At 38.2% G+C, this 15363-nt stretch overlaps 1 protein-coding gene across 1 annotated transcript in view; it reads right to left on the bottom strand.

The window, feature by feature from the left end:
* The window catches only part of HMGA2 (high mobility group AT-hook 2), a 120269-nt gene that overhangs the window by 84763 nt on the left and 20143 nt on the right, over positions 1-15363 (bottom strand). Inside the window, exon 5 of the mRNA XM_027665854.1 lies at positions 14207-14257. Coding sequence (XP_027521655.1) covers positions 14207-14257 — 51 coding nt within the window. The remainder of the gene's footprint in view (positions 1-14206; positions 14258-15363) is intronic.

Genomic DNA, 15363 nt, shown 5'->3' on the forward strand with positions numbered 1-15363 from the left:
TAAATAATATTATCTACTTTTCACTCAAGTCAAGTATGAAAATGTCCCTTAAAAATTTCTGTTTCATTCATAAGTCATTCATGGTGCTGATGTGCTGCCACCCAAACTCAAGCTTGATGTCAGCAGCAGTTTAAATCATACACTGTGGTTCCAGCTCTTTGCTGCACTCTCTGGAAGTGCAAAATCAGACATACAGCTTAAGACAGGACACAAAGGGAATGAAGTGACTTTGAACTGCCTTCAAACTTCCCAAATTGCCCTCATTCTCAAGGTAACATGACTTTTGTGTCTGGGGTCTGTCTATTCCCTTCCAATAAAGTAAGATAACTATAATGAACTAGTTACAAGGAGATTGCCATATCTGGCTAAGCAACAGGATTGAAAAAAAGGAGCATAACCTCTTGAACTGTATCCTTCCACATCTAACCCAGGTACATAAGACAACTACCCTGAGCCTTGAGATATAGAGAATAATTGCTGTAAACAAAAGAGCTTTACACATCACTTTTTTTCTGAAAGAAGAAAAATTATTTATTCTTTCAGTTTCCTAAACTGCAAGAGGCAGAGTGGCTATGACTGACCCCGCATGGGCAAGCAAAATAAGAGATGGATAACTTAGGCACTCACCCTACAGTGAAAAACTCCTAATACCACCGCATGGGACACAACTGAGCTGACAGCTGGTGAGATCAGATTCAGTCCAAGAACCTAGGAGTGAATATTTCCCACTGCTCCAAGTCTTACAAAGTCTTAGGCTCTTTATTCATTCTTTTTGCCTGTCTTCTACTCTTTACTGTAAGACTTTCTCAAAGGTTACCTGAAATTTCTCATAGTCTCATTTTTGTCTTGGACTACATCTTTATTTTGTTAGATAGCTCCCAAATAAATCCAGTCAGACTTCTTTTTTAATTAAATAAATGCCCTTTTCAATTTTTCAACTGCCTTATCATGTTTAAATTATTCAAAATGAGAACTTTTTCAAAGTTTTTATCCATGACATTTATGTAGCCTTGAATAATGAGAGCAGGTAAGCTAAGTATTCAAACATTGACCCAGAGAAGACAGAGAACGGAAGCAGCTATGTTCACCCCTGCTTCTATACTTGTGAGAAGTGTCTGGAATGCTCACACCACAAAAGTGCAAAGAAAGGAAGGAATTCCTCCTCCCTTTTTTTTTTTTGTTTTAAGGTCACCAAAAACTTTTCTGATAACTAACAAGCCAACAAAAATCAGGAAGATAAATAAATCACTAGAGTTCTGCCTCCCAGTTATGATTACACTCAACATAATGGCTTTTGGGGATGTGAAGGAAGGTGTGCAGAGCTTTGAAATGTACAAAGTTTGCTCTGGGACATTACTTAATTACTAATCGAAATTTTAATCATGCAAAGAAAACCACAGTGATTTATAATTATGCAAAAAGATCATGATGACTCTAACTTCTCCCTTAAATACCCTTCTTAGTGATTTAGCACAACAGAATTAACACCCTCTTTCTTGGAAACCAATGGCTTCTGGTTTGCCTACAGAGGTTCTGAGACCTACTTCCTGAAATGAGCAATGAAAGATATAAAGTAGCTTTCTGCTTGGAGCAAAATTATTATTAAGGATATAATTTTGAAACGTTTCTGTGCTCATGTGTGAACTTCAGTTATAACATAATTTCTCTTTGTTGTTCTCTCTGCAGTGGATATTATCTTTACCTAAGGAATTTGTTCTAGTTGAAACAAAAAGTACAATGTACAAAACCTTCTCCCTCAAGATATACTGCAGATTAAAGGGCAAATTCTTTCCCTTACTCAAAATCATAATCAGTGGCTTTTTGTCGGCGTAACTAAAAAAGGGTTTCCAGTTTATATATCACCATTTACAAATCCGTGGAGACAAAAATCCTGACTTCAACCAAGTAAGTTGGAGCCTTGCTATTGGATTCACTTCAATGGAGTCGCTCCTTTACATGGACTCACCTTTAAAAGAATTTGTTTCAGTAGTAATACACCATTTGTATGTGCCTACCTATGAACACAACTGAGTATATCCTTAATGAAAATTATACACGTGGAAAAAACAAGATAATTCAGGAATTTCCAAAACCACATCTTTGTGTATCTTTGAAAAATTTGCTGAAGGTTACAGTACAGAGGTGTCCATATCTCACTTTTCAAACAGTCCACAGAAATGATTAAAAAAAAAAATTGACTTTTAAGAAGAATTACTGTTTATATGGCATACAAGTTTCCTTTATGAATAAAAAAAGCTTCAATAAAAATCTTCTCTCTGTATCTCTGTACAAGTCTACTCCACCTGTTACTCCTGCAGTGACTGCTCAAAACTTACTGACATTAATAACAAATTTATCATATTCACAGATCGATTCAAATACTATTCTTGTTATGTGAGAGTCACCATTAAGGTTCTGTTGAACATGTATAGATCTTCTTCCTTAAACTACCTCGTTTTTGTGCAAACATGGCTACTTGCACAATTTATAGAGCATGTAATGAAGCAGCAGACACACCAATGTCATGTGTCACCGGCAGGCCATTTGTCTGTCTCCCTATCTTGATCACACTTACTTGTAAAGCTTGACAAAACAATTGCTTGAATGGTTATTCCTGACCTGAATGGGAAGTTTGCAGAAGTACCTTGAATACTGCATACACCTCTGACTTCTCTGAATAGCTTATGAATGTTAATGAATGTTAACGAATGAAAGAGCACATGTCACTCAGAGAAAGCCTTGTTTCCTCTACATTTTTAATACTGTGATCCAAGTACTGTATATACTTTGTCAATTGTGTGAGTTGTTTTTTTCAAGACCCAAACAGACAATTGTACGTAGAAGGAGAGTTCCCGAGCAGATTTCTCAAGGCGTTTAGTATCATTAACAGGAAACAATGCAGCAGGAGCAGCCAGAGCCTGAATGGGTTCTGTGTGATCACTAAGGAAACCCCAAGAACACATTAACACAATGCAACTTTGATAAGATTTAACAGTGAAGCTCACATATGTGTTTGTATTACATCTTGTAAAAGGCTCCAATTGCTGTCTATTAAGATAATTGATATAACAGTCAAAAAGGATTAGGGTAATATATTAGGTAAAGACATGATTTCTGTGGTATACAGGAACTACCAGTCTGTTTTTAAGCTCTAAGCAGTTACTCTGAACAGACAGGATGCAAAAATCCTACATTGTGACAATTCACCGACAATCTTAGAAGCTCCAAACCAGAGACTGCCACTATTGGCCAATCACTTTCAATCAAAACAAACCCATTTCTGCAGACCAGACACCATTCCCTGATACTAATACAGATACACAAGTAGTACATTACATAAAATTTAATTCATCGGTACTATTATTTAAATGATCATAAGTAACACCAAAGTCTAACCCTGCAGTTCCACAGTTCAACAGTTGCCAGGATTGACAGACTTGAATAAAACAAACTGAAAACAGAGAGTTTAAAGAAGTAAAAAGAAAAAGCAGAAAAAATACATACATATTCATTACTAATCTCCTAAAACTGCTATGGAAACCGCAAATATACAGATATATAACTGAACTGCCAATAAACCCCCCAAAACTGTACAATACTTGCAATAATAACAGAGAGTACAATTTGAACTGGTAGAAGAAGGAATTAAAATCACATGCAAATAGACTGCAGCAAGCTGTTGCCCACAAAATCCTAGCATCCATGCTACAAAGCACACAAATAACATCTTATGTGTGTGGAGATTTCACTAGCACGAGCTTTGATCCATCTATTCCCTGTAACTGTCTATCTCTGGACGTTTCTCAGTTGCCTAGTATTTTCTTACTTAACCTTCAAGCCCTCTGCAAACTGAAGTTTAATTAGCTGAACATGCTCAAAAGTATTAGTCTCAGGTAGAAAGCCTTACCTTCTCATTAAAATGTAATTGCATTTCAAGTTTCAATTGACAGCCACCCAAAATCTAGCTCCATCCCTGAAGAAACCTTCAGAGCTACATAAGGCCAGGACAGAGCACAGCACCATTCATAGCATTCATGTGCAACCTGGCCATAAGCATCTCTGAGCAAGACTGCTCACAGGGGGTATGTCTATTAGTAAACATGATGAAGATTTAAATCCACACCTCCTATACAAGTGTCCTAATCACAAACTCCTGAGTCTTCCCGGATGAGAAGCATTCTCCAGCCCTTCTCTTGAAGCTGAAATGCAATGCAGAGAAGGAACTCCAAAATAAAAACAAGAAAAAAAGTGGTATCTTTTGAGCACTGGTTAAGGTCAGTTTTCAAAGTGAGATAGAAGTGAGTTCCAGGATATCTTCTCCAGTGTCTCCATTTTAAATCACACAAAAAGCAGCCCTGGAGATGTCATCTCAGATCTTTACATGGACAGGTTTCCTCTTGTTTTCTTCATGTCCCATGTGGTTCCACTACTTTTAACTCCATTCTTGACTAGAAGCCCTGGGTGTAAAGAGTTGGTCTAACCCAGACCAGCTCATGGCACATCACTTCTCTTGGCACACAGGTTCAGCCCCAGCTGAGTAGCATCTATGGTCTCTCAGTGCTTCACCTATTATGCTATTACACTAAAGATGGACTTACAGTCCTCCTCCACGAAGTGTCCATCCTTATGATAGGACTAAGCAAATTGGTCCCGAGTAGCATGAGGGGAAGTGACACATTTCTGTTTCCCCATACACAGAGTGGAGGGGGGGATGTGTTAATTCCATGTAAACTCAGCAGACCACCTGGTAGAGAGGAGGAAGCACATAAACTAAGGGAATGGATCCTTCTCTGCAGTCCTTCTAAGGCACCTATGTCAAGCACTGATTGTAACTAAGTAAGAATGGGTTTCGTCCCATAGATTATATCATACATCCTCTTCCATGACAGGCTCCTAAAATCCTAGTGAGGCAGGCTATAATTTGGGTGTAATGGATTTCCCACAACGTCAGGCTATGAAAGAAAAGGGATGAAATCCAGAGATGTGTGTGTTTGGGAAAAAAACCCATCTTCTCCTCCTGTCAGCACAAGTCGGTCAGTGGTTGCCCTTGTTGGGCAGCAAGATTTCCTTTTTAAAATGAAATCACTGCAGCATCAAAACGACCGAGAAGAAGTCGAAGAAGGAAATCATATCCCACCAACAGCCTCCAGTAACAACAAGGCTGATTAGCATCTTCTGTGCAACCAGAACCATTCTGAACAGTGAGCAGTAAAAGAATGCAAAACAAACAGTGATATCAGCATTATCAGCCTCTACTCCACAATTACTTGCTTCTCAACATAGGCTTTGTCATTCAGCCTGTCATCTTCCCAGGCTGCCCTGGTTTCAGTTGCAGGGTTCCCCCAAGACTGAAAATATCTGGATTCTCTTGGATCTGAAAAGATCTTGTCACTACTGCATCTTTAAACCATTAAACTGCATATCCCAATCTGACTATTTAAGCAATGCAGCTTATGAAGTCACAATTTTCAAATATTAGGGTCTTGTCCCTCTATTTTATTTTGGTTTTCTTTTGCAGTCTGATGAATATCTCACATAGGCCTTGGGACAGAAGAACCGGTATACTTGTAAATGCTATTGTAAACTATGCTTCATTTGTATTTTAAACTGGAACTAGCAGAAAAGAAATTCAAAAGAGCACAGCCAAAAAAAAGGTTTTTTTCCTCACTCAGTGTTGTGTGCTATAGAATTAGAAGACAACTCCTGGTGAGCACATTTTGCAGCTATTTACTGAACGAAGCCAACTTTCTTGCTGAGAATCTAGCCTCATACCTAAAATGTAATACTGAACTGTAATTTGAAGTGAGGCTTAGTCCTAGGATTAAGGAAGAAGAAATAACAATACTTGCACTTAAAGCGTATAATTACTTTCATTCAAACACCTGAAAGTACTCTCCAAATATTAATTATCACAGTACTAGCCTCCCCCCAACCCTTCTAAAAGAGGATCAACTGTGCATTCCTCTGGTATCCACATCACCTGTTTGGGTCTGTAAAGAATGCAGAATGAAGCCAAAAGTATTACCCCTCTAATTATTACGGTAACTCTTAATCGATGGGAATAAATTCACCCACACAGGGAGAAAAATGTGATATTTTCCTGTAAGCTACTGCACTACAGGGGCCTGCAGTATAATGCAGAATTAAATTAAATTGTATTAAATAAGATGCACAATTTGCCAGAAATTATAAGGAAACCTAGTAGTCTTGATTCTGAATCTTCTGTCCTGGATTACATGTTAAATCATAGGTTTTCATTCCCTCTGCAGCACTACATTTCAAGAGCACAGGGAACAGAAATACCATCTCTGGATGAGGTGACTTGGAATGGCCCTGTCCCGCAACTATAGCTCAGCTAATGCTGAATAGAAAAGTAACCATATTTAAAATATTCAAGGAACCAAGCACCTTGGTTTTGTGACTACGTTTGTCATTTAATTGATTGGTATTGGACTTCTGTGTAATCAAGGTACAAAGAAGAGAGAATACCATCAATATGCTTCAAATACCTTTCAGGCTTATATTTGGGATTGGTTCAAAACCCTCATGGTCCTAAATCTCTTCACTCTATCCTGTATACAGAATCATACAATCACAGAATTGTTTAGGTTGGAAAAGACCTCTAAGATCATCGAGTCTAACCATTAATCCAGCACTGCCAAGTCAACCACTAAACCATGTCCTTAAAGCATCACATCTACCATCTTTCAAATATCTCCAGGAAGGATTTTAAATAGCTTACTCTCACTGCCCACCAGCTGGACTTATGCTAGAGATACCAAAATACTCACACCTGAGTTTACAGAAACAGGTAAAAAAAGCATATACGGGTTTAAGATACAGGACTGAAAAGTGTGTTTCCCTCCCTCTCTCATCCAACCTGTTCTCAAGCAAGCTTTACTGGAGGAGGATGGCCATGAGCTGAAGGCGCAGGGCAGGCTGCCAGGAAATCTGAGTTCTATTCCTGGCTCTCCCAGAGATTTCCTTGGGCAAGGCAATTAACCTTGTGGAGTACACTTTCAATGGAGGTGGGGCCCGGCTTCTCTTTTTGCATTCATAGCATTTTCAGTGGTGCAAATGGAATTGTAGGAGCAAGAACGAGTGCCTGTACTTTTCACAACCTGGTATGTTTTCCCTATCAGGTATTCAGATGCACAACTGCCAATAACTACTAGTGAAAAAAACCCTAAGAATTCAAAAATCACAGGTGCAAAAAAGCTTCCTGATGTTGCTGTGAACAGCCTCAGTGCTCAGTTTCCTCCTATGTAAAATGGGCAATGAGGCTTATAAAGTCAAAGTATATAGCCAAACAGAAAACTAATTTTTAGAGCCCTTGAACAACTGTTATCTGAGATCATAAAAAGGAAATAGCTCAGAATTTCAGTTTGCCTTTCACTAGAGACGCTCTAATGTTACTTTCTGCACTTTTTGCCTGTTAAAATTTCCTCTCTGAACCTTTAAGGAGTCTGAAATGTCAGCTGAAGTAAAAATATTTTTTAGTTAAACTGGTATCTTTTAATATACGTTAACTGAAGTGGAAGAGAACTAGAGAATGAGTGAAATATCCTTTTGGTAGTATAAATGTGTTTTAGAAAAGAAATATCATGGCTAAATTTTCTGTTGTAGTCTCCTTCAAATAAATGGTGCCACATCTATTTATACCAACAAGGAACAGGACTCTGAAATTCCAAGGAAGGACACTATTTCTTTAGACAAGCTTCTAAAGAAATGAAGACACATACCTCTCTGAACACTGGTGAGACAGAACATATTTTTAGTGATCTTTTTAATGCATTTGGTGCAAGCATGTAAGATTTTTTTTTTCCTTTCCTAGAATGGTGAATAGACAAAAAACCACAAAAGCAAACAAAAAATGGTAAAAAAAAAAAGAGCATCTGTTAGTCATAGGAGAAAAGTTCAACAACCAATGCTTTTGTGAAAATTTTCAGGTTTTGAGAGATGATTTCTTTTACAGATCATCTCAACTGGAAAGTAAATTTATAGGTATAAAGCTTTTAAGGCTTTCAATTCATGTCCTTCATCCACTTCTTAAGTTTAGGAATTTTAAAGGAGAGAGGTCAACAGTCTGTTTTTCATAATTATAAAAGCCCCTTCAGGCTCTTTAGACAACTGAAACAACAAACCCTCTCAGGTGATTTTCTTGCCCACACAGATGTAAAACATGTTCAAGAAAGAAGGTATTTTATATAACCAAGTTACAAAATAGCATCTATGACCTTCACAAAGGAGCTAAGACAGTTTAGAAGATTAAATTAACAGCAACATATGCAAATTTTTATGACATGCTTCACATGAAGCAGTAACACCTCTTATATTGTGGTCAAAATTTGTTAAGACTCAAAGTAACTCAAAGTGACGTTATTCTTCCCCGTACAAGAAACTGAACTTTTATTTGTACTATCCTCTATAATCACAATTATAATTTCTATAATTACATAAATAGTAACTTTTTCATTCATCATCCAATACATGTGACTTCAGTTTTACCTCAATCATGGTTTGCTCCAAATTGACCAGGTAGTAACTAATTTAAACAAAAACATGTTCTCATAACAAGAGAATCTCTATCCTAACTTAGGGATGCACGGCTAAGCATCACATCAAACCTATCTCTCTAGATAGGTTTTGCTATTTGCATTTTGTTTTCTAGGTTGTCTTCCATAATGTCAAAAGATTGCTATCTCCAGATGAGAATTTACTACAACTATAACAAAGCCTTCTCTAGGGCAGGATGAAATATCATCTCAGAACATCCTTCTCCCTCTCTACCACCTAGTGAAGAAGGCTGCATGACTTTAAGCACCTCCTAGACCATGACTTCATATAAGACAAAAATGACTGCACTGCATGAGAAATAAGAAAAATTAGTTAAATGGCTTCACATCACAGAGTATGTCACTACCAGACATAAACTTGACTTAGAAAGTTGACTTTGGTATACAAAGGCTCAATATGGTCAAGAAATATCGTCAAAGCATTGATCAGTTCTCTGAGGCAACAGGCTTGTCTTGATACATATTTCTTCAAAATTCAGAAATTTTCAAAATCTTACAAGTTAATGAGTATTAGGAGTCCTTGCCCTGCCACAGGCCTTTTGGAACTGCTGGCATAGAAACATCTTGCCAATTCCATGTTTAAGGTTTGATATCTCATCTATGTCAAAATTACACTGGGAAATAACCTGGAGAAAAATTTATTATAAAAAAGCATTTTTGTAATGATTTTTAAAATGTGGTTTGGCACTGCTTAAACTGACTTTCTGTATAAAGTGAAATTCTGCCCTCATTGAAAAAGAAAGCTTCAAAAATTACTATAATCATAGAATGGTTTGGGTTGGAGGAGACCTGTAAGATCATCTAGTTCCAACACCCCTGCCATGGTCACAGACACCCTTGACCAGACTAGGTTGCTCAGAGACCCATCCAGCTTGGCCTTGAACACTCCCAGGGATGGGGCATCCAAAGCTTCTCTGAGCAAACTGTTCCAGTGTCTCACAACCCCCACAGTAAAGAATTTCTTCCTAATACCTAACATAAACCCACTCTCTTCCAGTTGAAAGACATTCCCCCTTGACCTATTGCTACAAGTCCTTGTAAAAAGCCTATCTCCAGCTCTTTTGTAGCCCCCTTTAGGTACTGAAGGCTGCTCTAAGGTCTGCTCAAAGGCTTCTCTTCTCTAGGCTCTCAGCTTGTCTAGATGATTGTGACTGGATCAGATTAAGCCTCTGCTTAAGAAAATTAAGTTAATTTCCAATTATCTTTTATCTTCTACCAACCTGAAATGTGCTATATATACTATCTACCAGAAAATAAAATTACTGAAAGAGAGAGAAATTTTCTGATCAAGTCACAGTTGTTACTTAGGCATCAGTGATGAGATGCACAAGCGGATACTTCACACACATCCTGCATATCACTGGTCAAGAAAATCACTATCTTCTGCTGTCACAATCATGCAGATCCTATATCTTCATCTATCCATCCTTTAAAACAGCTACATGGCATGGCATCAGCCATCTCTCCTCCTCACCCAAGTCCTGCTCAAGGCTATAAAAGACTGTTCCTTGGAGGGTTAGAGCAATTGTGCTATGCCATGCAGAGAGCCTGTGGCTCAGTTTAAACAATGTGGAAATGCCCAAAAATTCTACCTAAAGACATAATACCAACACTGCAAATTAAAAACAAACACTCTTTTAAGCATCAACTTCAGAACTAGGTTTCAGGTTTCTCCATTAAACTGATGCCTGAGAGCACTAGAAGCCTATGAGATTTCCAGAGCTTTTAGATGCAGTTCTTTAGAACAAACAGCAAAGTAATTGATTACTTAGTCTCCCGATCTACTCATAAACCTTCAGCCCCTTGCTTTCAGTGAAATTATAGGTATCACAAACTAAATAAATAAAATAAAAAAACTCTGATGGCTCTTTACAAAGGGCTATGTGAAGCCATGAGCAAAACTGTTGCTGATTTCACGAGCAGCAGCATCAGACCTCAGTGGTAAACACCTGGCAGTGATGAAGTCAATGACAAACCCTTCACTGACTTGAAGGGTTGTGAATGTGAATCTCCATGGCTATGAATTTGACTTTATCCCTGTGCTACATAAAATAATTCTGCTAATAAAAACCAGATTGCTTCATAGCCTCTTTCAACCATCAAAGGCTATAGTCCACAATATGGACCACAGGAGATAAAAAGGCTGGTGCTGAGGACCTAAGTTCCACACTGTGCACCTTTCAAGAGGTTTTTATTTCATTCTAGCCTAGTTCTATGGGTTGAATGTCTACCAGACTACACTTCTGCAGCACATCCTCCAATTTTGTTTCATTTGAAAGTAGTCCAGCCAACAAGCTCTGGGACTGCTACACAATGCATACAGTAAGTGGGGAAAATTAGGAGATACATTTCCAAAGCACAGTCATGACTTGACCTAATGCACTAATGCAGATACATCCAAAGAGCCCAGAATATATTAGTGCAATAAAATGTCTAAAATTAAGGAGTACCAAGGTCCCCATGAAGAGGGTTAATAGGTAATAGGACTCACAGCCTTCAGTGCATTTCACGTGTGCAGCAACCTACAGTGAAGATCAGTTTTAAAGCAGCAGGCACTGTGTTTCTTCCAAATATGTTCATTTCCCATCTATTTGACCTTGTTATCTTCAGGACTTTTATTCAATTAGCTCTCCACATTTAGAAGGCTTTTCTGTGTAGCTAAATATTTTATTTTCAGAAGATTTTGTTGATCTTTACTATCTTTTCTATTGTCTTCTTTCCTTAGACAACTTTGCAAAGTACACATTATTGCATTAAAAAGATCATCTGATGTCTCATATGCTTGCGATAAATTGGGATCCTTGCCCTCTTCACTTGGGCTCTCCCTCCCCCTTCTCAGTTTTATACTAGTCAAAAAAGATTCACTTCTCTTCTAAAAAATAATACATAAATAAATATACTGTGAGTCACAAACATTAAATACTTAATTTGAACCAGCAGAAAGACCAGCTACCGGAATTCTACAGTGGTCTGTTAGCTCATACGTCTCTGCATGTGCATATTGAAGGAAACAGCAGAAATAATACTTTACAATTTGATGAACAACATATGACACAGAACCTCTAGACTCTCAAAAAAAGGGTTACAAACTTAGGAAAATACCTGCCATGGAGAATTCGGCCCTCTCCAATAAAAAAAAACAAACCACCTACATACTCCGTACTTTCGCTAATACTGAACTGTCATCATTAAGGCTTGATACACAAATAAATTGGATTAAGAAGACTATAATTATTAATTCAACTGAAGTATGGGTGATAAAAAGTGACATTTTCAGAGTACATGCTGGATGTCTAAACAGAAAGGATGATTCTGTACCATCTGCTTTCGGGCAGAATCCTCCTTTGATTTCAAATATAAACTTTGTTTATAGCTGGCACCATAGTGGCTTATAATAATTTAACCACATTTCTCTTTGGAGGAAAATATAACATCACTCTCCATTTTGTCATGCACAGAGAAGGAACCCATGAACTTAATTTATACTGGAAAGAGAGAAGAAAGAGAGGAGGGAAAAAGCATATTTGATTATCATGGTCTGTAGAATTATCTCAATGCAAGCTGCAGATAGGAGCATTATCTCCAAAAATCACAAGAAGCAATCATATAGTTGGAATAAGAAAATAAAAAGACTACACTTTCAACAGGCACGACAGCAAAGTAATACCAAGTTTTAAAATACACATTAGTTTCAAAAAAATGAACAAAACCGTTGTAAGTATTGGTCTCACAGTAAAGTAATGCATATATCTACTAGATAAATAGTAATTCCCATTTCTGCAAATCAGATTCCTCACCTGACAAACAGCCCATTCCATACTGAATGCCCCACTGACACTGCCCATTCTTTCTTCCCCATGAAGATACAAACATAAAAGGGAAACATTCTAGCCTACAAGATGCTACAAGCGCTATATTTAGCCCTTTTCACTGAAAACTCACCTTAGTTTCTGACTATGAGTGTTTGGAAGAGAAAAATCTTTTTAACACTCTAGACTCCTGCCTTTTTCCTCTTCCCCAAACCATTTAACCATTCCTATTCACCTGTCACACATTCCTAATCCAGTGGGGATGGCCTGCCTGTTATAAATTATTTACTCTTATAGACTAGAGTCTGTTTTCCCTGGGATTGCACCCAGGGTGAAGATCAAGCAAGCAACACTCAGCATCCACATGTGCAAGGTTTGAGCCAGATGGGAGGCAGCAGACAGGAACTGATCCATATTTTACTGTACTTGGCATTTGCCGTCTGCAAGCTGCTTACAAGAGGATCACCGGCACAGGTATGTTTCGATACACCATCATTTTTTCTAATGCCAGTGAGCTTCTTCATATACCTGAAAACTGCCTGACTTGAAAACTACAGGTATAAGCAACTCATCTAGTATGCAGTGGTCTGTTTTCTCCAAAGAAATATCCTGGGGTACTTTATCACTGGACAACACTATGGAACTACTAGGTCTTTAAATTACTGTTAAAGCCAACTTTCTGTGTTCAGCTGCTGATACTATTGAGAACCTCAGCTGTAGTTTTCAGTACCTTCTGGTGTTGTTTGAGCTCTTCCAAGCATATACTTCTACAGCTCTGTAAAAGCTATGCAAAAGAACTGAACAAAATGAGGGGAAAAGGACAAGACTGCAGAGAGGAAAGAGAATGCAGAGTGAAATAAGGGATTAAAATTGAGAGGGTGGGGGTGGATTTGAAATAGAAGTTTAAAGAAGAATGTTGACCAGCTAAAGGGAAAGGGAACTGGAAAAGGGAAATCAGAAATGTTAATTTCTGATGGAGCACACAGCCACACCTTCGTATCTTCTAATATCCAACCATGTCTTCCAAGTGACATCCCAATCACTTTTCTTATGAAAGCTCATGCATAAGTAAAAGACATGGAGATGAGAGCTGCACTAAGCAGACTCTCATTTTAGCTGTAAACATCAGTGAAAACACAGAATTTCAAGTATCCAAGACTGAAATATTTACATGGTCAAAGAATAAAACCACATGTGTCTGACAGACACATCTACAGACTAAATGGGGCCAGGGAAAGTGGAAACTTTTAATGAAACGTATTACCAGTCACTACAAATATATGAGGCATGAAAACAGCTCTGAATGGAAAAAATACATTCTAAGTGCAAGTATCCTGTTGTTCATCTGTAGTCTTTCTTGCTGGATTTAAGGAAAATATGCATGTTTCCAGGCAAGGTAGGACAAAGACATTTTGGGTTTAAACATTATCTTGTGCACACTACATCTGAATCTTATCGCCTTCTGATGTCTGATAGTGCCCCTTTAACCTTAGTTACTCAATTACTGAACAAGTTATCTCATTGTTACTCTCTTTTGAAGGAAGAGTTGTGCCTCTTTTCATGCTGATAAGAGACACATAAACATTCACTCCCAGCAAACATTTAATTGTAAAGTGTCTTGAGCAAACTACTAGAGTCTAAAGGTAGGAAGTTGTGGTTAACTTCTCTGCTATCTTAACCCTTTAGTCAATCCACCAGAACAGACACAGAAGATGGATGCTCTTTTTTTACATATGAAACAGAAATTATTGTTCTCTAAAAGAATGGACTTAATAACATGGTTTATAATACAGCAAATAAATCTGGAAGTGAAATGCTTACCCATTTTCTGGGTCGGCCTCTGGGTCGCTTTTCACCAGCGGCTTCTGCTCCCTGTAAAGGGAAAAGAAACACAGCATATTTTATACCTCAGCATTACTTAACAGCCTCGGTAACTAGGAATTCCTTTCCTGTAACATTAGCTACAATTATATCTCTTGGGTGGCACTAGGCCACCTGCCTAATCTATGTATTTTCTGGTAGAATGTGATTATGTCAGTTTTACTGACATTTCTTAGCCACTGTGGCCAGGTGATGCCTCACCAGCACTCAAGGGTGCCCCCAGCCCTAATCCACACCGTGTGGAAGGGTATGGAGGAGTGTGGCCACACACACACACAGCTGCTCAGTGCCCACAGCAGAGCCTGGGGTGCCTGAGCCTAGGCCAACGATGGAACATGTAGGCTGAGGATGGGGACACAGGGCAGCCTGGAAACCTGAGAAACCCCAGAAACATCAAATCTAGTCTTTCACAGGCTATCAAAAAGTACTTGAAGTTACTAAATTAAAAATACTGCCTGTTTCAAGCCTGGTCAAAGCAGTTTATAGCAGCTATAATTCCTTTTTTAGTCTCATTATGTTCAGGCATGAAATGGATTAGACAGAATATCACCATGAATATGTCTGTGTTCATAGTGGGAAATAACTTCTCTACTTTTCACTTAAAGTTTTCCAGGTAAAAGCACATCCTTAAGCTGTAAGTAAAACTTTTACTGTCCAAAACACACCTTTCCTTTCCAGGTTTCAGGAAATGGCATGGAAGGGGCCCTAAATGTGACAGCTGTATTTATGGAAGCCCTGCGCTTGTTCCTAGAGCTCAGTGTAAAGAAAAAGTCCTCTTACAGACTCTTCCATTAATTTACTGTGTGACATTGTGAACAGTACTACAACTAATACTAGTCCTTATGCACTACACTAAAATACATACAGAGTTTAAAATGAAAAATTCAGGTTATTTTCTCTACATAAGCTATGCCCATCCATACACTCCACCAGGTAAATAATCCTGTTCCACTGAGGGTGATGAGGATTTTGCCACTACCTTTAGTCAGGGCAGAATTTGCCACATACGAAGTCCCCAAGAATGACGACTTCTAGAACACGTGAATTGCTTTTCTTTTCCTCCAGTTAACTGTATGTGTATTTGATTTGCCCTTAGA

Source organism: Corapipo altera, unplaced genomic scaffold (assembly GCF_003945725.1).
Source record: "Corapipo altera isolate COAL_440 unplaced genomic scaffold, ASM394572v1 1, whole genome shotgun sequence".
NCBI classification, from domain to species: Eukaryota; Metazoa; Chordata; class Aves; order Passeriformes; family Pipridae; genus Corapipo; species Corapipo altera.